The sequence below is a fragment of the Oncorhynchus keta genome, chromosome 6, assembly GCF_023373465.1.
Source record: "Oncorhynchus keta strain PuntledgeMale-10-30-2019 chromosome 6, Oket_V2, whole genome shotgun sequence".
Taxonomy (NCBI): domain Eukaryota; kingdom Metazoa; phylum Chordata; class Actinopteri; order Salmoniformes; family Salmonidae; genus Oncorhynchus; species Oncorhynchus keta.
The window spans coordinates 37,078,463-37,101,446 of NC_068426.1; the positions used below are offsets into that span (position 1 = coordinate 37,078,463).

The window sequence follows — 22,984 nt, forward strand, 5'->3', positions numbered from 1 at the left end:
TAACTCACTAGGCAGTAAGGTCCTGTAGCTCCAGAGATGATCACAGATCTTGTCCAAACTGCAGGAAATAGATCAGCTGAGGATACGGGTGGCAGATAAGTTCTCTCCCCATGATTAAGTATCCACTGATATCCACGGATGAATAGGTCAAGGGAGGCGGAATAGATCAACATTTCATTAATAACATTCAATGCTTATTGGCTGATGGTAAGGATGGGAAACACAGCATCCATTGAAACTTAGGCCACTCACTCGCCCCTTTGCCGCGACAGTGTGAGCGAACACAGCAGGAGAAGAAAACAAAGCATTCCTCCAGTTATTGTGTGGATCACACAAAGGGCCTTTGATAGGCGTTACGATAGAGCCTGGGCCGAGATCAGAGCTCCGCAGGTCCATATGGGTCCGGCCATCTGTGACGGGGGGGGGGTGGGCGCACCTCACACATCAGTGGCTCTCTAACAGAGCACTTCTCGCCAAGAAAACCTGGTGCCACGACGCAGGGGAAACAAACTGTTTGGTAGGAACTGTAATGAACATCGGGGTTTATTAAAGTGCTTTTTCAAGTGTTCCAGCTGCGATTTACTTTGTTTGGGAGGAACAGGTGTCCTCACTCAACTAGTATTATAGGACTTGGTACCTCTGGATGCTGAGATTGACATTCAGTCATTCATTCTCTCACACACACAGGAGAAAAACGCTGTAGTAGCGCGTTAGTAGGGTAGTACTCACCCTGCTTGTTGGTCTCCAGCCGACCTTGGCCAGGGGCTTGAGTGCACCGAAGGTCAGGAAGTAGTAGAGGAAGCTGAGCGGCCATGAGCGCAGCCGCAAGACGGGCCGGGACATGCAGCTCAACTGGCCAAGACGACGCCGCAAGGCCAACTGAGGGAACTGCAACCTGCGCAACCATACAAAGCCCTGGGTTGGCACAGGTATGGCAGTGTACACACAGACAGAGTCTCCGACTCACAAAACACAGGCAGGGCAGAGACTCACATTCACAGACACCCACAAAGTCTCTCACCCACGCACACCCACAAAGCACATGAAAAATGACAGAATGCACACGCGTGTCCACGCAAAGACGTGGGTAAATACACGTATAACGGAAACTAAAACGACAACAAAGCACAAACAGAAATAGTTGACAGATGCCCTCTGACGTTACCCTGTTCAAACACAGCACATTCCTATCGGCAAATAGGCTACTGAGACGTCACGCGTTCTGACTGCACAACCTACCCCAAATCCCCTCAACCACGCAGATGATGTACTGTGGAAGACTCTCATCTAAACCCCCACGTGGTTAGTTTCCGAAAAAATTAATATTTCATACAGAATCCACTCTACTCTTCAGGCTGCTTTTAGTCAAGTCAAATGTCTCTCCTTAAAATATCATCATTCTAACTCCCATCCATCCAGATCTCTCAATATGCCATGTAAAAATATGCATCACTTTATTCGCTTAGCCTTAGGCGATAAACGCGGAGAGGGATTTTAAATGACAAACTCTGTGCTCGAAGTGTGTGGGCGGTAAACACACAGCTAAAAATGCATAGAAAACAGCATATCCACCCAACAGTCAAATCCATAATCTGTCCATGACCATGCCTGGCCGCACTGCATACGTCTATTAAAACAGGCTTCAGTGGTGCTCGTGTTGTCCTGACTCTGTACAATAGGAACAACTAGGGCAGTTGTGATGCAACGGTGGACTGGACTCTAAGGGGGGACACCAATGTTCTCAACAAGGGACATCCAACACACACAAAATGTACAACACCAAAGGCTTTTAGATGGGATATTGGGGGGGTATAGCTAGTTCTCAGCCAAGTGACACATGGAGGTGCTGCAGCCGTAGCTCTGCAAAATCCAGACTTGTGAAAAGAAAGTGAGCGAGTGAGAGAGTCCAGACTTGAGAGGAGAGGTGGTATAACACAGGCTAGCTGTATAGCCTCAGTGGGGCTATCTATAGGCCTAAAGAGGACCCGTCTCCACTAATCAGGATCAAGGCAAAGCGTGAGGCCATGCCATGCATGGTTTAGCCACTGACACCCTAACGGACAGCCGTCAGTCAGCAGCACCTTAACGCCACAATCACTGGCATACAGTAGGTTGCATGGGTCATCTCCTGTGGCGTCTATATTAATCCCTGTGTTATTATAGACCCGTTTGGCCTCTGCGTTGAATCGGATCAATTGAATGGTGCTTCACAGGCTGGTGTTGATGCCCCCTTTGTGAAACTGCTGCGAGTGCTGAGTGATCGTCTCCCAGCACAGCCGTTCAGACAACACTGCCCATATTGATCCACTATCTGAATACACATGTATCGGAGGATGGCCTATAGATCTGGAGCAGCATGTGGAGCTGTGAGGTTCAGTGGGTCCGCAGAGAGCCGCACACCCCACCACATTTTACTGTGTAATTCCTCAAGGGTTTGATGACCACAGCACGGCAGTCATGAAAGAAAAGGCTATCGTTAAACACATCTGAATGATCCACAGTGATTTAAGATCGCCCCATTCTGGAAAACTGGAATGAAATTCCTGATTCATCAGGGAAAATCTCATCTCTGATTACTTTGGCTCCATGGTAGCTGGGTATGGTGCCTAGTGTACTGGAGATAGCGACTGCTTTCCTCAGTCACCGCTGGCTGGCCTAGTTTGGACTGCAGAGCGTTAGACTGGGCCACTCATCCTCTCTAAGCTCTAAAAACAGGAAAGCAAGGTTTACTACAGAGCCTGGCTGGGTACACAGCCTATAATTAGATTCTAGCTAATGGCGCTAATATAGATTTAGGGCAATTCCACGATAACGGAATTGCATTGAGACTCACTTCTCACTTTAAAAAAATGTATGCCAAACAAATACCATTGATTTTTAAAAAGTTTCACAAAACCATACAACTCTATGCACAATGACTACTTTTAACAATTTATACAACATTTTACAAAAACATTTAAAAAACTAAAAACAGAAAAAAATTACATATCCACGGTTTCCAATAACTGCTCCAAATTAACATTCAAAAGATAAAATTACAAAAGAATGGGGTGTCAGCTATGACATGACACAATGAATTCAATGAACTACAGTTGATTTTACCTTTATTTAACGAGGCAAGTCAGTTAAGAACTAATTCTTATTTTGAACTACAGTGGACTGCAGTAAGTGAAGTGGATTTACACCCGGTAACGGAATTGGCTCCCTGATCTGTACTACACAGAAATGCATAATTATGGATAGGAATTTAACTCTTTATAGAGATGTATACTAAATAGGGACAAAAGAAAGGTAGAAATGTGCAATATCCATTGCATATTTAGATATTATTCCACACACTGGCTTTTATTTTAATGAGCCCCCCCCAGACACCGACCTACATGTTTCACAAGTTAAACATCAAAGTACATCAGAGTATAGTTCAGTACAACTCGTGTGCTCTACTGAACTTTTAAATACAGTATTGTACTCTACTTTTCCTTACTGTATTGTACTGTCCAAACTTGTGAACCAAACTGTGGTGTGACTATGATTTTCCATTGTAGCCAATTCAATTACAGAAATTCCGTTGCCGTTTTTTCTGAAATTCCTTGAAGATTTGGTAACGGAATTTAGAGTTCACTTAATTCATCAACAAAATTGATATCAGTAAAAACACCAAGTAATTGACAGAACTTCCTTCACTTGTTCCTTCTGGAAACGTTCATTATCCTCCCACATGAGGATGAGAAATTAGAAAATATCTTAAAGACACACTACACACACAAACGTATGTGGACACCCCTTAAAATGTGTGGATTCAGCTACACTCGTTGCTGACAGGTGTATAAAAATTGAGCACACCGCCATGCAATCTCCATAAACAAACATTGTCAGTAGAACAGCCTTACTGAAAAGCTCACTGACATTAAAGCGTGGCACTGTAACAGTTCTGCCCCGGTCAACTGTAACTGTTGTTATTGTGAAGTGGAAATGTCTAGAAGTAACAACGGCTCAGCAACGAGGTGGTAGGCCACACAAGTTCACAGAACGGGGCTGCAGAATGCTGAAGCGTGTAGAAAAAGTCTGTCCTCGGTTGCAAGACACTACCGAATTCCAAACTGCCTCTGGAAGCACTGTTCGTCGGGAGCTTCATGAAATGGGTATCCATGGCCGAGCAGCCGAACAAAAGCCCATGCACAATGCCAAGCGTCGGCTGGGCTGGTGTAAAACTCACCACCATTGAACTCTTGAACAGTGGAAACACGTTCTCTGGAGTTATGAATCACGCTTCACCATCTGGCTGTCAGACGGACGAATCTGGGTTTGGCGAATGCCAGGTGAACGCTACCTGCCCGAATGCACAGTGCCAACTGTAAAGTTTGGTGGATGAGGAATAATGGTCTGGGTCTGTTTTTCCACAGTTAGGGTTAGGGCCCTTAGTTCCAGTGAAGGGAAATCTTAATGCTACAGCATACAATGACATTCTGGACAATTTTGTGCTTCCAACTTTGTGGCAACAGTTTGGGGAAGGCATTTTCTGTTTCAGCATGACAATGCCCCTGTGAACAAAGCGAGGACAAAAATATAAATGGTTTGATGAGATCGGTGTGGAAGAACTAGACTGGCCTGCACAAAGCCCTTACCTCAATCCCATTGAACACCTTTGGGATGAATTGGAACGCCAACTGCGAACCAGGCCTAATCACCTAACATCAGTGCCTGACCTCACTAATGCTCGTGGCTGAATTGAAGCAAGTCCCTGCAACAGTGCTCCATCATCTAGTGGAAAACCTTCCCGGAAGAGTGGAGGCTGTTCTCGGAGCAAAGGGGGGACCGACTCCATATTAATGCCCATGATTAACATCTACTAAAAAGTCTTAAGGTTTCTAAAAGACACTTTTCCATCTGTTTGACCAGAAATCAAAGCCTTTACTTAATCCTAATATTTATAATGGAAAATAGTTTAAAAATAAATAAATAATAATAAACTAAAAAAATCTTACATTTGATCTGACATGCTCCTATGAACTTTAAGTTGGTACTCGTGGGTCCTTTTACATGGAAATTGCCCTGAAAGTGGTTAATTTGATGTAATTTAATCTAAATTCTCATACAAGTCAACCAGTGCAGTATCATTTCATTATTATTTACCGTAGCACCTTGGTTTCAGCAATCGCAAAGTATATCTTAAATATCCCAGCCAACCACATAAACGCAACAAAAGTAACAAAAAGCCAACACGTAAAGAATACACGTCTGTATTTGTTTTATTTCCTGGCTATCCAGTCTCCCTCCACCACACAAAACGCAGGCTCCAACAGCACCCCCCCTCTTCAATGCAGGCACATATTAGCCAATCACTGGCTGCATAGCATTCTCTCTCTCCTGCTTCGCTCCATCTACATCAACAGAGTCTCTCAGCCGCCACACAGATCTCTAAAACTCCATCTATCCCTCACTTCTTTCAGACCCACTTCAGAGGTTGGCTGGGTAAGGCTGGCCTTGGCCTGGCCCAGATACATTGTTCCTCCTTAGACTGGCCTGCCTGGATGGGGCTTAAGGGCATTACGCTGCAATTAGGCCAAACAGAGGCTTTGTGCTGCCTGGAACAGAGAGAGCGAGAGAGAGAGAGAGAGAGAGAGAGAAAGAGAGCGAGAGAAAGATCGAGAAAGACGGGGCTTTGGGAGAGCGGACCGACTGTGGACACTCAATATTCAGGCCCTCGGCTCATGGTCGTCGCTCTTCTCATGTAGCAGCTCAACACGCGAAGTGCACACAACCCCCCACTGACAAAGCATAACTGCTAGAGCTTCAATCTCACAGCAGAACATTACATTAATCATCCCCTCTATGCTCGTTCTGTTCATCTCACTCGCCTTTAATCCATCTCTCACATACCGTAAACAATCACTTTATAGGCTGAAAACCATTCGTTCCCTCTCCGCGTCAGTCCTGTCTTTGTCATGTCTAACAAGCATGTTATACACATGCTAAGGCATCCTGTGGTCATTCATCTCTTGTTCTCGCTCTCATTCTCTCCCGCTCTCAGCATACCTGAATCGGTTCCTGTGGCTGAGTGCTTGGGCCCCGTGGCCTGAGACGTTGCCGCCGTTGCCTCCCCCCTGCTCCCCGGCAGCTCCTGTGGAGCTGATCGTCCGGAGCCGGCGCACATCAACCCTAACTCTGTGGAGATTGTAGCAAGACGGAGGGCTATGCAAAGACCTGCAGCATCTCACCATTTCCCTGAGCTCTGCGCTGCCGCCCGCTGAAGGCTCCTGTTCTGACACATGATCACTGAAGGCGTGGGGGGTGGATTACAGACGCTTCTCTCTCGCGCTCACTGGGGCTGCCACTCTAGCTCGGTGTGCGCACTTCTGTTCTCTTGCTGGAGCTCGTTCAATCGCTCTGCTACTCTCAAGCCCAGCCCCCTTCTCTGGTAGGACGGATGTGACGTGGTGGAGGGGGGTAATCCGTTCGCTCCTCTTCTCTCTCAGGGATCCAAGGGCCTCTTAGAAGTGATTTTGTACTAGAGAATGGACATCTTCTGGGTGGGCTGACTGTTTCACGGCTGACCTGAGAGGAACTAAAGCAGACTGGTGACGGTGGGAGACTGGAGGAGGACTGGTCTGCCTGGGGGAGGGGCAGCTTGATGATAGGAGGGAAATGCGACAAGTTTGGTTTGCGATTCCTATGGTTGTTGATGTAAAGAATATTTGCTGGTCTGTGGTGTGTAATGAGGAGCAACCAGACGCTGCTGGTCCGTGGTGTGTAATGAGGAGCAACCAGACGCTGCACTTGACACATTCATGACATTGCTTATCCCAGTTACTAATAAGCATGCACCCTTTAAGAAAATGACTAGAAACTGTTAAATCCCCAAGGATTGATAAGGAATTGAAAAACTATGGTTGAGAGTAATGGTCGACCGATTAATCGGAATGGCTGATTAATTAGGGCCAATTTCAAGTTTTCATAACAATCGGAAATCTGTATTTTTGGACACAGATTTAAAAAATATGTATTTTTAAATTGATTTTTTACACCTTTAATTAATCTTCATTTACCTAGGTAATTCAGTTAAGAACATGTTCTTATTTTCAATGACGGCCTAGGAACGGTGGGTTAACTGCCTTGTTCAGGGGCAGAACGACAGATTTTCACCTTGTCAGCTCGGGGGATCCAATCTTGCAAACTTACAATTAACTAGTCCAATGCAATAACGACCTGCCTCTCTCTCGTTGCACTCCACAAGGAGACTGCCTGTTACGCGAATGCAGTAAGCCAAGGTAAGTTGTTAGCTAGCATTAAACTTAAAAAACAATCAATCATAATCACTAGTTAACTACACATGGTTGATGATATTACTAGTTTATCTAGCGTGTCCTGCGTTGCATATAATCGATGCGGTGCGCATCGTTGCTCCAATGTGTACCTAACCATAAACATGAATGTCTTTCTTAAAATCAACACACAGAAGTATATATTTTTAAACCTGCATATTTAGCTAAAAGAAATCCAGGTTAGCAGGCAATATTAACCAAGTGAAATTGTGTGACTTCTCTTGCGTTCATTGCACGCAGAGTCAGTGTATATGCAACAGTTTGGGCCGCCTAATTTGCCAGAATTTTACAGTTATGACATAACATTGAAGGTTGTGCAATATAACAGGAATATTTAGACTTATGGATGCCACCCGTTAGATAAAATACAGAACGGTTCCGTATTTCACTGAAAGAATAAACGTCTTGTTTTCGAGATGATAGTTTCCGGATTCGACCATATTAATGACGCAAGGCTCGTATTTCTGTGTGTTATCTGTATGATATTGATAGAGCAGTCTGACTGAGCGATGGTAGGCACCAGCAGGCTCGCAAGCATTCATTCAAACAGCACTTTCGTACGTTTGCCAGCAGCTGTTTATGACTTCAAGCCTATCAACTACCGAGATTAGGCCCGTGTAACCGATGTGAAATGGCTAGCTAATTAGCGGGGTGCGCGCTAATAGCGTTTCAAACGTCACTCGCTCTGAGACTTGGAATGGTTGTTCCCCTTGCTCTACAAGGGCCGCGGCTTTTGTGGCGCGATGGGTAACGCTGCTTCGAGGCAGGCAGTTGTCGTTGTGTTCCTGGTTCGAGCCCAGGTAGGAGCGAGGAGGGGGACGGAAGCTACACTGTTACACTGTTAATACTAAAGTGCCTATAAGAACATCCAATAGTCAACGGTTAATGAAATACAAATGGTATAGAGATAAAGTCCTATAATTCCAATAACTACAACCTAAAACTTCTTACCTGGGAATATTGAAGACTCATGTTAAAAAGGAACCACCAGGTTTCATATGTTCTCATGTTCTGAGCAAGGAACTTAAACGTTAGCTTTTTTACATGGCACATATTGCACTTTTACTTTCTTCTCCAACACTTTGTTTTTTGCATTATTTAAACCAAATTGAACATGTTTCATTATTTATTTGAGGCTAAATTGATTTTATTTATGTATTATATTAAGTTAAAATAAGTGTTCATTCAGTATTGTTGTAATTGTCATTATCACAACTAAATTAAACCGGCCAATTAAATCGGTATCGGCTTTTTTTGGGCCTCCAATAATCGGTATGGGAAAATCATAAATCGGTCGACCTCTAGTTGAGAGGAATGTGGCAAAAGAGATGGCAAATAGGTCTGGCTGTACAACCGATTGGCAAACATCACACAATTTCTCAATTTGCAGTACTAAACTGATTTAAAAAAAAAAAAAAGTAGTTAATACACTATTAAAGACAGATGCATGCCTAAGAAAAATATTAAAAAGATTTGGAGGACCCCCCCAAAAAAACGTTGTCTATCAACAATGACAAGCCACCGGGGTCTGACAACTTGGTTGGAAAATTTGTGAGAATATAAGTGGACAATATTGCCACATCTTCAATTTAAGCCTACTGGAAAGTGTGCATCCTCAGGCCTGGAAGGAAGCAAAAGTCATTAACTTACCTAGTAAAGGATAGTAAAGTCCCCTTCACCGGCTCAAATAGCTGACCAATCAGCCTGTTACCAACCCTTAGTAAAGTTTTGGAAAAAATTGTGTTTGACCAGATACAATGCTATTTCACAGTGAACAAATTGACAACAGACTTTCAGCACGCTTATAGGGAAGGACACTCAACAAGCACAGCACTTACACAAATGACTGATGACTGGCTGAGAGAAATTGATAAAAAAGATTGTGGGGGCTGTTTTGTAAGACTTCAGTGTCGCTATAGACATTATGGATCATAGTCTGCTGCTGGAAAAACTTGTGATATGGCTTTACACCCACTGCTATATTGTAGATAAAGAGTTACCTGCCTAACAGAACACAGAGGGTGTTCTTTAGTGGAAGACTCTCCAACATAATCCAGGTAGAATCAGGAATTTCCCAGGGCAGCTGTTTAGGTCCTTTACTTTTTTCAATCTTTACTAATGACATGCCAGTGGCTTTGAGTAAAGCCAGAGTGTCTATGTATGCGGATGACTCAACACTATACACGTCAGCTACCACAGCAACTGAAATGACTGCAACACTTAACAAAGAGCTGCAGTTAGTTTCAGAATGGGTGGCAAGGAATACATTTGTCCTAAATATTTCAAAAACACAAAATATGTATTTGGGACAAATCCTTCACTAAACTACAACTAAATCTTGTCATGAATAAGGTGGAAATTGAGCAAGTTGAGGAGACTAAATTGCTTGAAGTAACCCTAGATTATAAACTGTCATGGTCAAAACATTGATAAAACCGCAGCTAGGATGGGGAGAAGTCTGTCCATAAAGTGCTACTCCAACTTCTGAACAACATTATGAACAGGGCAGGTCCTACAGGCTCTAGTTAACGCACCTGGACTACTGTTCAGTCGTTTGGTCAGGTGCCACAAAGAGGGACTTTGCCATTGGCTCAGAACAGGGCAGCACGGCTGGCCCTTGGATGTACACCGACAGCTAACATTATTAATATGCATGTCAATCTCTCCTGGCTCAAAGTGGAGGAGAGATTGACTTCATCACTACTTGTATTTGTGTGAGGTATTACCCCACCCCACGTCTCTTCACAGTCCCCAAGTCCAGAACAGACGACGGAAGGCGCACAGCACTACATAGAGCCATGACTACGTGGAACTCTGTTCCACATCAAGTAAATCACGCAAGCAGTAAAATTAGATTTTAAAAAAATAATTCCACCTCATGGAACAGCGGGGAATATGAAGCAACACAGACACATGCATAAAAACACAATAACATGCGTACTATACACACACACACACACACACACACACACACACACATGGATTTTGTATTGTGAATAAGTGGTAGCAGATTAGGGGCCTGAGGGCACACAGTGTGTTGTGAAATCTGTTATACAATTTTTTTTAAACCCATTACAATACATTCATAACTGCCTTAATTTTGCTGGACCACAGCAACAAGCTGTGGCCTTGGCAGCAGCTAATGGGTTCCATAATAAATACAAACAACCCCATCAGCTATAGTGTTCACGGAACCCGTTATAGAATCCTGGCAGCTCCCCTATACTGCTGATCTATATGGTATTTGGCCTGATTTAGGGAGCCTGGAGTCCACTGCTTCCCACCTTATCCTATCATTAGCTCAGCAAAGCTCAGTGTGTGGGGGGTAAATCTATTCACTATCTGCTGTTTTGTCAGTTAATCATTTCAGAAAGTTAAGCGTCATAATTAGAGATTGTTGCCTGACTGGTCATTTTTCAAGTAAGATTTTAAAAGGCTACTTAAGATGCAGTTCCAGTGTTTCCCCTATATTCCTTTAGCAGCGGTAGCCCATCACTGCTAAATTGTTGCCACTGCGGCAATTACTGCCGTAATTTAAATAAGATTCAGTACCAGTCAAAAGTTGACAGCTACTCATTCAAGGGTTTCTTTATTTACCATTTTCTACATTGTAGAATGAAAGTGAAGACATCAAAACTATGAAATAACACATAGAATCATGTAGTAACTGAAAGTGTTAAATCAAAATCTATTTGACATTCTTCAAAGTAGCCACCCTTTGCCTTGATGACAGCTTTGCACACTCTTGGCATTCTCTAAACCAGCTTCATGAGGTAGTCACCTGGAATGCATTTCAGTTAACAGTGAGAAGCTTGCCCAAAGTAAACTGCCTGTTACTCAGGCCCAGAAGCTAGGATATGCATATAATTGGTAGATTTGAATAGAAAACTAAAGTTTCCAAAACTGTTAAAATAATCTGACTATAACAGAACTGATATGGCATGCGAAAACCTGAGGAAAATCCATCCAGGAAGTGGGATTCTTTTGATGTGGGTACTTTTCAATTGAATGCCTATAGAGTTTCTAATGGGTTAGGACCCAGATTGCAGTTCCTATGGAATCCACTAGTCCGGTACTATTAGGATGTATTCGTCTGCATGTTGAGACAGCCTTTGAGCCTGTGGATTACTGAACGAAACACGCCAACAAAACCGTTTTTTGGGGATATAAAGAGGGACTTTATCGAACGAAACCAACATTTATTGTGTAGCTGGTACTCTTTGTGACTGCAACCATATGAAGATCTAAGGTAAGTGATTAATTTTATCACCATTTCTGACTTATAATTCCTTTACTTGGTTGTAAAATGTTCGTATGCGGGGCGCTGTCCTCAGATAATAGCATGGTATGCTTTCGCCGTAAAGCCTTTTTGAAATCTGACAAAGCGGCTGGATTAACAAGAAGTTAATCTTTAAAATCAATGAAAAACACTGGTATTTTTTTAATGAATGTATATGACAATTTCTTTCCTTAATGTGTTTGAGCCAATCAGTTGTGTATACAGAAGATAACAAATATGGCTAAAATACCATATTATGGCAAGAGCAAATCAAATAAGCAGAGAGAATGACAGTCCATCATTACTTTAAGATATGAAGGTCAGTCAATGCTGAACATTTCAATAACTTTTGCAGTCGCAAAAGCCATCAAGCTCTATGGTGAAGCTGGCTCTCATGAGAACCGCCACAGGAAAGGAAGACCGAGAGTTACCTCTGCTGCAGCTCAAATAAATGCTTCAGAGTTCAAGTAACAGACAACTGTTCAGAGAAGACTGGTGAAATAGCAAAGAAACCACTACTAAAGGACACCAATAAGAGACTTGCTTGGGCCAAGAAACACGAGCAATGGACATTAGAACGGTGGAAATCTATCCTTTGGCCTGAGTCGTCCAAATTTGAGATTTTTGGTTGCAACGGCAGGGTCTTTGTGAGACGCAGAGTAGGTAAACGGATAATCTCCGCATGAGAGGTTCCCACCGTGAAGCATGGAGGTGGTGGTGTGATGGTGTGAGGGGGGTTGCTGGGGACACTAAGTGATTTATTTAGAATTCAATGCACACTTAACCAGCATAGCTACCACATCATTCTGCAGCGATACACCATGCCATTTGGTTTGCGCTTAGTCGGACAATAATTTATTTTTCAACAGGACAACGACTCAACATACCACCAGGCTGTGTAAGGGCTATTTGACCAAGAATGAGAGTAATGGAGTGTTGCATCAGATGACCTGGCCTCCTCAATCACCGGACCTCAACCCAATTGAGATGGTTTGGGATGAGTTGGACTTTTAGCGTGAAGGAAAAGCAGCCAACAAGTGCTCAGCATATGTGGGAACCCCAAGAATGCTGGAAAAGCATTTCTCATGAAACCGTTTGAGAGAATGCCAAGAGTGTGCAAAGCTGTCAAGGCAAAGGGCGGATACGTGGAAGAAGCTTTCATATATTTTGATTTGTTAAACACTTGGTTACTACATGATTCCATATGTGCCATTTCATAGTTGAGGTCTTCACTATTATTCTACAACGTAGAAAAACCCTTGAATAGGTGTCCAAACGCGTGTATACAGTTGAAGTCGGAAGTTTCCATACACTTAGGTTGGAGTCATTAAAACTCGTTTTTCAACCCTGCCACAAATTTCTTGTTCACAAACTATAGTTATGGCAAGTCAGTTAGGACATCTACTTTGTGTATGACAAGTAATTTTTCCAACAATTGTTTACAAACAGATTATTTCACTGCATCACAATTCCACAATTCTAGGCCGTCATTGAAAATAAGAATTTGTTCTTAACTGACTTGCCTAGTTAAATAAAGGTCAAATAAAATAAATGTAAAAAATCAGTCAAAGCTTGGTCGCAAATGGGTCTTCCAGATGGTCAATGACCCCAAGCATACATCAAAGTTGTGGCAAAATGGCTTAAGGACAACAAAGTCAAGGTATTGGAGTGGCCATCACAAAGCCCTGACCTCAATCCTATAGAACATTTGTGGGCAGAAATGAAAAGGCGTGTGCGAGCGAGGAGGCCTACAAACCTGACTCAGTTACACCAGCTCTGTCAGGAGGAATGGGCCAAAATTCACCCAACTTATTGTGGGAAGCTTGTGGAAGGCTACCCGAAATGTTTGACCCAAGTTAAACCATTTAAAGGCAATGCTACCAAACACTAATTGAGTGCATGTAAACTTCTGACCCACTGGGAATATGAAAGAAAAGCTGAAATAAAAATCACTATTATTCTGACATTTCACATTCTAAAAATAAAAAGTGGTGATCCAAACTGACCGTAGACAGGGAATTAATTACTAGGATTAAATGTCAGGAATTGTGAAAAGTTTAAACTTATGTAAACTTCTGACTTCAACTGTATGTATGTATGTATTCTTCCAAGACACGCTTTTAAATGGATAGTCATTGGCTCAATGACAGGAAGTCTATGGGAGCAGCTAGCATGTCATTGCGCTAACGCTAGTAGTCGCACACTATAGGCCTATTATACTCCCAACAGTGTGCAACTATTTTCTCACTATCGTTTATCTAGCAGTCTGATGTTGGACTTTAAGGGTCGAGTTCCTACTCTATTAGTCTCTCAACAAACCTGTCTCGGCCAAACAGAAAGGCGGTCCCTAAAAGCCACAAAAAGCAGGAAACAGGACCCACTTCCTTATCTGAAACACTGATGCTACAGACGACCGACGTACCCTGTGAGATGACTCATCTAAAACAGTTACCGTAAACACAGGAACTGTGCAGATAAAAACTTAAGTACAGATTGTTTATCCCTAAATCCACTTAGGTTTTTGACCACTTTACTGTAACCGTTCCATATTAAAACACTGTTCGGTTTAACTAGAATACATTGAACAATTTCCATAAACAGTTACGTATTTCAGCTAATGCATTATACCAAGTTCATCAAACAGTATTGAGCTTATTTAAAAAAGAAGAAACTCGGAGCCTTACCTTCTCTTGGTGTTTTGTCTGAAATGTGAATAAAATTGACAAAAGGCGAAGTTAGGTCTCTCACTGCGTGCCAGTTAAAAGTGAAGGCTCTACTCTCACAAACAAAGTGCTGCATGCTGACTAGACAGGCCCTTTAAGAGACTAGAGGGTGGGTGGGCAGATATCACATTCAAGAGTGTCATTGGTGGATGACGTCATCAGAAAAAGTAGCCCGATGGGCCAGACACACAAATCTACTGTCGCTGTACAATATCTCATCATGCATCAAGTTTACAGCAGAGCTAACTTAAAAGCTACAATCCTTAATTGACACAATAAAGTGTTCCGCTATGGGTACAAGGACTGACCATCCAGGATATCAAATGTATAGGTTTTAAACCATGTTTGTTAACATATGTTGTTTCCAAACATTGACCTAAAACAAGCTTATATTCTGAGTTCTGATGGGGTATGACAGTTGAACTAAGCTCATGTAGCATTTATAAAAAGTTATATTCTTCTAGAATCAATGGGTGTATCGTTAAATTTATAAGTAAAAAAAAAAAAATGTAGCAACTAAGGATTCTTTAACGATTTGGGGTGATGAACTGTATTCAACTAGGCCGACATGCATCCATGAGCAGAGAGAAAGCGCCACAATTAGCCTATTTAAATATTTGGTCATTTTATTTGGAGTAGTCTGGACTTTCCATCGGTAGATGGTTTACAGATAGTACTAACAAACTACAACCATCTGTTGATAAGCAACTGCTTGCTAAGGTTACGGTAAAGGTTACCGATGTTGCTAGGGATGCACAATATAAACAGTGAAAATATCTGGAATCGGACGATATTAGCTAGAATGACAACATCGGTATCTACCCAATGTCTAGTTTAACGCCAATGTCAAAGCTTACGTGCATACTAGAGGTTGACCGATTAATCGGAATGGCCGATTAATTAGGGCCGATTTCAAGTTTTCATAAACAATCGGAAAATCAGTATTTTGGGCGCAGATTTGCACATTTTATTATTATATATATATTTTTTACACCTTCATTTAATCTTTATTTTACTAGGTAAGTCAGTTAAGAACACGTTCTTATTTTCAATTACGGCCTAGGAACGGTGGGTTAACTGCCTCGTTCAGGGGCAGAAAGACAGATTTTCACATTGTCAGCTCGGGGGATCCAATCTTGCAACCTTACAGTTAACTAGTCCAATGCAATAACGACCTGCCTCTCTCTCGTTGCACTCCACAAGGAGTGCACTCCACCTGTTACGCAAATGCAGTAAGCCAAGGTAAGTTGCTAGCTAGCATTAAACTTAGCTTATAAAAAACAATCAATCATAATCACTAGTTAAATACACATGGTTGATGATATGACTAGATATTATCTAGCGTGTCCTGTGTTGCATATAATCTGACTGAGCATATAATCTCTGACTGAGCGGTGGTAGGCAGAAGCAGGCGCGTAAACATTTATTCAAACAGCAGTTTTTTTGTGCGTTTTGCCAGCAGCTCTTCAAATCTATAAATATCAAGCATTGCGCTGTTTATGACTTCAAGTCATCAACTCCCAAGATGAGGCTGGTGTGACCCACTAGTGAAATGGCTGGCTACCAAGCGCTAGATGAGCGAAATGGCTTCAAACTTCACTCGCTCTGAGCCTTGGGGTGGTTGTTTCCCTTGCTCTGCATGGGTAACGCTGCTTCGATGTGGTGGCTGTTGTCGTTGCGTTGCTGGTTCGAGCCCAGGGAGGAGCGAGGAGGGACGGAAGCTATACTGTTACACTGGCAATACTAAAGTGCCTATAAGAACATCCAATAGTCAAAGGTTAATGAAATACAAATGGTATAGAGGGAAATAGTCCTATAATTCCTATAATAACTAACTACAACCTAAAACGGCTTACCTGGGAATATTGAAGACTCATGTTAAAAGGAACCACCAGCTTTCATATGTTCTCATGTTCTGAGCAAGGAACTGAAACGTTAGCTTTCTTACATGGCACATATTGCACTTTTACGTTCTTCTCCAACACTTTGTTTTTGCATTATTTAAACCGAATTGAACATGTTTCATTATTTATTTGAGGCTAAATTGATTTTATTGATGCATTATATTACGTTAAAATAAGTGTTAATTCAGTATTTTGTTGTAATTGCCGTTATTACAAATACATTTTTAAATAAAAATCGGCCGATTAATTGGTATCGGCTTTTTTGATCCTCCAATAATCGGTATCTGCGTTGAAAATTCATAATCGGTCGACCTACCGATATCTGGTAGGTACGTGACGTAATGACTCCGTGTAAAATGTTGCGGTACACGTGCAACACAGCATTTCTAACCTAAACCACAATGTCTGCTGTGTGTATCGAGCAATCAACAAGTCGAGCAGTCATTTGAAAGAGTAACAACATTTCAACAAGACAACTCAACGCCAAGATAACAGAATTCATTGCCCTTGAAAAATCAACCTTTCTCTGTCGTGGGTGATGTTGGCTTTCGCCGACTGGTCGAGCACCGGTACACGTTGCCCTACCAGAGTTACACAGTAATAGCATCACGACATACTACGAAACGCCGTTTGGGTCTTTACGTGTCAAAAGATACATGTCAAATAACAGTTCTATTATAGAATGTTGTGTGTTCTGAATTTGCACGTGCAAGCCAAGCACCACCACTTCTATCAGTAGCACGATCAAAGCTGTACAAAAAAAAGTCTGCAAACAAGCAAACACCGGCCACGAACGATGTGTTTACAATACGGCCTTGGAAATAACTCATTATTTGTTCGACCGCAACTTCTGTGGTAGCTAGCTTCAGCTTGGTACCTAGCTAGCACCAATAGCCTGAAATCAATGACCAGTAGAAACGGCAGTCATTTCATTATTCTTAGCTATGAACTAGGAATCCTTGTAAGTATTAGCTAGGTAGCCACTTGTTGTTCGCCTATTGAAATTGAACTTCAGTTCATGAAAATAAATAGCTAGCCAGCTACTTAGCTTTGGGCAACAGGGTTATCGTTATAAGCAGCCAGCTAGCTTCAGCTGGCTAGTGAAGCTCGGCCAGACCGAGTTGTGTTGTGAAGCTAGTCACAATAAGGATTAGGCACAATAGTGGAATTTGCAGTTCGCCTTCAAAATAAAAGTACCTCTTTGAAAGCGATGAAGGTTACAATTGGTGGAATCATGCCATATTTAGACTAGATAATGTTAAACAAGGTTGGAAAGTGAAGCAATGAAATGGGGTATTAGTCTACTCGGTGACATGCACAGAACACAATTGAAGAGTTTACACAAATATTTGCACTGTAGCTATTGCGGGACTGTGAAATCACCTCAGTCAGGCTATTGTGTGTATTGACATTCATATTGCAGTGTACAGGTTTACCTAAGGATTGGGGATCAATGCAATGGGTTATCAATCTACTCAATACCCAAGATATTTTCTCCCAAAGTCATCCTCAGAGTTAGACTCCAAAACATCCATGCAGTATTGTTTTCCCTCGAAGTGTTCAATACACAAAGGTTGACAATACATGTGGCTCAACGCAGTTGTTTCAGAGTCCAGCAATAAGAGCTACGATGCTAATATTCTCTGGGTGTCACCGAATAGACTGATACACCATGTCATTGATCCACAATCATAGTTAAGACTGTACAGTGAAATAAGTACGCCCCCAATGCAATTCTAAAGTATAATACATCCAGTGTGAATGCAGATTGTAGTCAAATTATTGTCTTATTGATTTTATAAGACATTCCAACCTCGTTTAGCATGATCTATTCAATTATGGCATAATTCTACTATTTGTATTAATTTGCATCACTGTCATTGAGGTACTTTTAATTTTGAAAGCTGACCGCAAAGTCCACTATTGTGGCTAGATTCACATAGATGGACTCGCAATCACAGCCGGATGTGATACAGCCTGGATTCAAACCAGAGAGTTTAGTGACACCTCTTGCACGGAGATGCAGTGCCTTAGACCACTGCGTCCATGTGTAACTATTTAACAGTACTAGAATGCTTAAAAAGCAACAAAAATGTTAAATATCAGTAATGACCAAAAATGTTGCATTGGTGCATCACTAGTTAGAGCTACGGTTAGTAGATATAGTTGAAATCTTAGTCCATCTGTAGATGCTCTACAGACTCCGTATCAAAATAAGGGTGTTATGAAATATTTAAACGTATCCATCCACACAAATGTAAAATATGTTGCACCAATACCTCAGTGGCCCTCTTTGCAGACAGATTTAGCAGTTCCTATTTGGGTAGAGACTAGAGAGTGAGACAAACAGTGAATGCTCCTATCCCTGTAGCTGGCTCTGAATTGTGCATGAGTCTTTGGCTTGTCCGAGGGAAAAGTGAGGGCCCCTCTCCAGTCTGCTCATTACCATTCCAGTCACGTCTAAGCCCAAATTCACCCGGAGAAAAACTCAGGCCATTGTTAGGAGGGCATGTGCATTTGGTTCTTTGGGAAGCGTGGGCCAAACTATGTATTTGTTCCAATGGGTTGTGTGTGTTGAATAGGGCTGAGCGATAAACTAAAAACTACAACGGTATTCATTCACGGACCAGTTTGGATTTTTACATTACCTTAAAACGGTATTTTAAAGTTTTATTTGTCACATTAAATATTTCAGAGCTGGGCCAAAGATACATTTTGATGTATCTTGTTACAAATACAAGACATCAAACCAAAACACTTTTTCAAAGTATTGTATTACGATTAAATACAGATATATTGGAGGTAGTCAGTCATTTCGAAATACATTTGCAACATCAACAGTAACAAAAAAAGATTTCACTTGCTATGTCGGTTTATCTACCTTAGTCGAATGCACCGACTCAGTCGCTCTGGTTAAGTGTGTCTGATAAAATGACCATAACGTAAAACAATTCCAAAGCACACTGGTTATTATTTTAGGCCTTGTTTCAGGGGTGGAGCTCATTCAAATAATACCCAGCGTGCTTTGCAAGTGTTCATTTAGCAGACACTTATCACACCATAGTGCCATGAGACTTCTGATACGAATGCAGGGTGAAATGGGGCCGGAAAATTGTGAATCGCACAAAAATAAATATGGAAACAATTTTGAAAACAAATTACAGTTATCAGAAATATCTTGTTACGAAATACATTGGATTGTAATGTACATTAAAATACTAAAGTAATTTAAATACACATTTCAAAATACAAATACAGTATGAAACTGACAACAGCTAAGGCCTGCTAGCAAACTTGCCAGCACAAGTCAACTTCAGGAAGGTACGCTTGCCAAATAGAGACCCCTGGAATTCCCTCGTGGCATGTTGTACTGAACAGTTCACAGGGGGTGGAACCAAAAGTCCATCATGTTTGCTGTTCCATGTTTATTTACAATATAGCGAGAACTTCAAATCCCCAAAACAATCCCCCATACCAGTCAATGAGCTTGCATTTCCACTGGGAACCTCACCCCACACTCTATTCATTGCAAATTCCTATTGAGCAAGTCTGCTGGCCAGGCCCCCCAAAGAGTACATTTCACAATAAGCAAAAATGTATTACAGTTTTGGTGAATAAATAATCACCCTTTTGTAGCTACAGCAAATAAGACTACCAAACTGTCAGTTTACATATCACTTTTAAAAACGGGATGTTTTGTCAGGTTGAATTTTGTCAAAAGCAAGTCTCTCGCTTAACAGTTCAGTAGTAGGAAAGTATAAGAGACGTAAGTCCATAAATAGTGTGAACAAAGGCACTGAATCTACGGAGTGGGAAAGAGAATAGAAAATGTCCTCATACTAAAGAAATAGCATTTTATTTGGTCTATTAGGCATGTCTTGGGGGTATGAAATTTGTGTGTGGACCCCAGGAATAGTAGGTGCAGCTTTTGCAACAGCTAATGGGGATCCTAATAAAATACCAAATCTGACAGAGCTTGAGAGGATCTGCAGAGGAGGAAAAAAAGGGGGAAAGGGGGGGGGACCCACCAAATACAGGCGTGTCAAGCTTGTAGCGTCAAACCCAAGAAGACTTGAGGCTGTAATCGCTTTTTTTAAAGTCTAAAAACCTGTTTATGCTTTGTCATTATGGGGTAATGTGTGTAGTGGATTGATGAGAAAAAAAAGTAATACATTTTAGAAAAGGCTGTAACGTAACAACGTGGAAAAAGTCAAGGGGTCTGAATACATTGTGTGGAATCGGGACAAATCGCAATACGTATCGGCACCCAAGTATTGTAATAATATCATGAGGTTCCTGGCAATTCCCAAACCTACCTTTCAGGCTATCACTTGACCTCAACTGTACACATTGCTTTATGCCTACACACACACACTTGCAAATACAATACTGCAACCTGGGCTTTACCCGTGATTATTTGTGCAAGAAGTGAGATCTATATTGCTTCATGTATAGGTTACATTATTGCTGCATCTTGTCTCTACAGTGCTGTGATCCTCTTGACATTCATGTTGGTAAATGCCCTGAAGGCTTTAAAAATGGACCGTTATAGAAATAGATAGGTGATTTTCAAGTCTGACTTGTACAGTATCTAACGCACTCATGGTAAGATGATAACACTACAGAAAGAGGGAAAAGGTCCCTGAAACGGCATGAAAAACAGGCTTATAACCTATGATTAGCCCATCCGATGTTACGGAAGTTATCTGCAATGACATCACCTATGGTGCCACTTGGCGCTCTCCCATGTTAAATAGCCTAAGCAAACAAACAATAAGCTTTGTGAAGCCAGTTGTGATTATTCCTATGGCACACAGACAAAGGGCCTGTTTTGATTACTCCTATATGGACACCAACACTATGGACACTAAGAAAACGGTGACCCTCCTCACTCCTCACTAATCTAACAGTAAAATCTCACAGAATGAGCCTCAGTATCACTTCTGGATCAGGTTCGCTAATCCAGCTGTTCCAAACCAACTTGATTAAGTCAAAAACGTGTAGGGCATTAGAGGCCCGAAGTGAGGAACAAATAGGCCTAGTTCTGCACTCAGAAAAAACAGAACTAAAACAGAGAACTTAAACTGATGAAGCCAACATTACATTTACATTTAAGTCATTTAGCAGACGCTCTTATCCAGAGCGACTTACAAATTGGTGCATACACCTTATGACATCCATACCTGGCATAATTCAAAGCAATGTTGTGATCTCGGCAAACAACATTTTGCCTACATTGGCTAGAGCGTAGGTGCAACAGCACTGAAAATGTCTTCATGTGAAAGCAATGCATTTCGCAACAGCTGCTCATCTTGAACATGAGGGTAGGTACTTTCCAACTATTGGGGAAGGAACAGCGTTATGGCAACACAAACATATTCCCTGTGGATCCACAAAACACAGACAACGCAAAACAGAGAAACAGAACACAGACAATGGCAGCAAGCAGGAAGAAAAGAAAGAGCAGCATTGAGGAAGATCACAAATGGACAGCATCCGACAGACAAACACGTAGGAGCTCAATCACACATAACGCACACATCCTTTGAGTCTTAGCAATGTACACACTTCTCAGCATCCAGAGGTATCAACTTGAGGTTGAGCGTTGGTCTCACACGGAGGGACTGAAAAACCACGGTGCTCAATCATACCGGGTGTGGATTTTCCTGGCTGGCGAGTTGTAATTCAAGTGAGCTACTCAATTCCAACCAGTAAACAGTGCGCTGAATTAGTGTTGACAGCAAGCAGAAGACAAGTGATATTTTTCTGCACAATATCCATACCTGGGACCATGAGCAGCTCCAAAGATACAGTACAATAGATTGACACTTGAATTTACCCTACCTGGGTGTTATTGGCGATGCGTGGAGGCACCTCCACGCCAATCTTCGTTAACTGGCGGTCCTTGTAGCGACTGTACTGGTCGTATCCCATGTAGCCTCCGCCGGTGGCGATGAGGAGGGGAAAGGGCCTGACGCGAGCCTGAAGGCCTAAAGAGGCTGCATTGAACTGCCCTCGCCCTGAATATACACAGAGGTTTATATTAGGAACAGTTTAAGCATTTCCCCATAACAAGTATCGCATATAATGTACCAGTCAAAAGTTTATACACCTACTCATTACAGGTTCATTATTTTTACTATTTTGCACACTGTAGAATAATAGAAGACATCAAAACTATGAAATAACACATATAGAATCATGTAGTAAAGTGGTAAACAAATACAAAATATATTGTATATTAAAGATTCTTCAAAGTAGCCACCCTTTGCCTTGATGAAAGCTTTGCACACTCTTGGCATTCTCTCAACCAGCTTCATGAGGTAGTCACCTGGCATGCATTTCAATGAACTTCTTATGGCTTGGGGGCGCTATTGTCACGTCCGGATGAAAAGTGTGCCCAAAGTAAACTGCCTGCTACTCAGGCCCAGAAGCTAAGATATGCATATCATTAGTAGATTTGAATAGAAAACACTGAAGTTTCTAAAACTGTTTGAATGATGTCTGAATATAACAGAACTCAAATGGCAGGCAAAAACCTGAGAAAAATCCAACCAGGAAGTGGGAAATCTGAGGTTTGTAGTATTTCAAGTGATTGCCTATCCAATATACAGTGTAAATTTGGTTTGATTGCATTTCCCAAGACTTCCACACGATGTTAACAGTCTTTAGAAGGTTGTTTCAGGCTTCTACTGTGAAGGGGGAGTGAATAAGAGCTGTTTGAATCAGGGGTCTGGCAGAAAGCCTCAAGTTAAG

General features: G+C 41.9%; 1 protein-coding gene across 10 annotated transcripts in view; it reads right to left on the reverse strand.

Annotated features, from left to right (window-relative positions):
• The window catches only part of pisd (phosphatidylserine decarboxylase), a 42,222-nt gene that overhangs the window by 14,774 nt on the left and 4,464 nt on the right, over positions 1-22,984 (reverse strand). For 4 of the 10 annotated variants that reach the window (XM_035772640.2, XM_035772638.2, XM_035772641.2 and 1 more), the window contains exon 3: positions 22,073-22,248. In XM_035772640.2, coding sequence (XP_035628533.1) covers positions 22,073-22,248 — 176 coding nt within the window. Of the gene's footprint in view, positions 1-729; positions 896-5,133; positions 5,208-6,036; positions 6,378-14,285; positions 14,437-18,507; positions 18,629-22,072; positions 22,249-22,984 lie in introns of those variants that run through there. The other 6 variants (XM_052521459.1, XM_035772646.2, XM_035772645.2 and 3 more) reach the window with 6 other exon arrangements.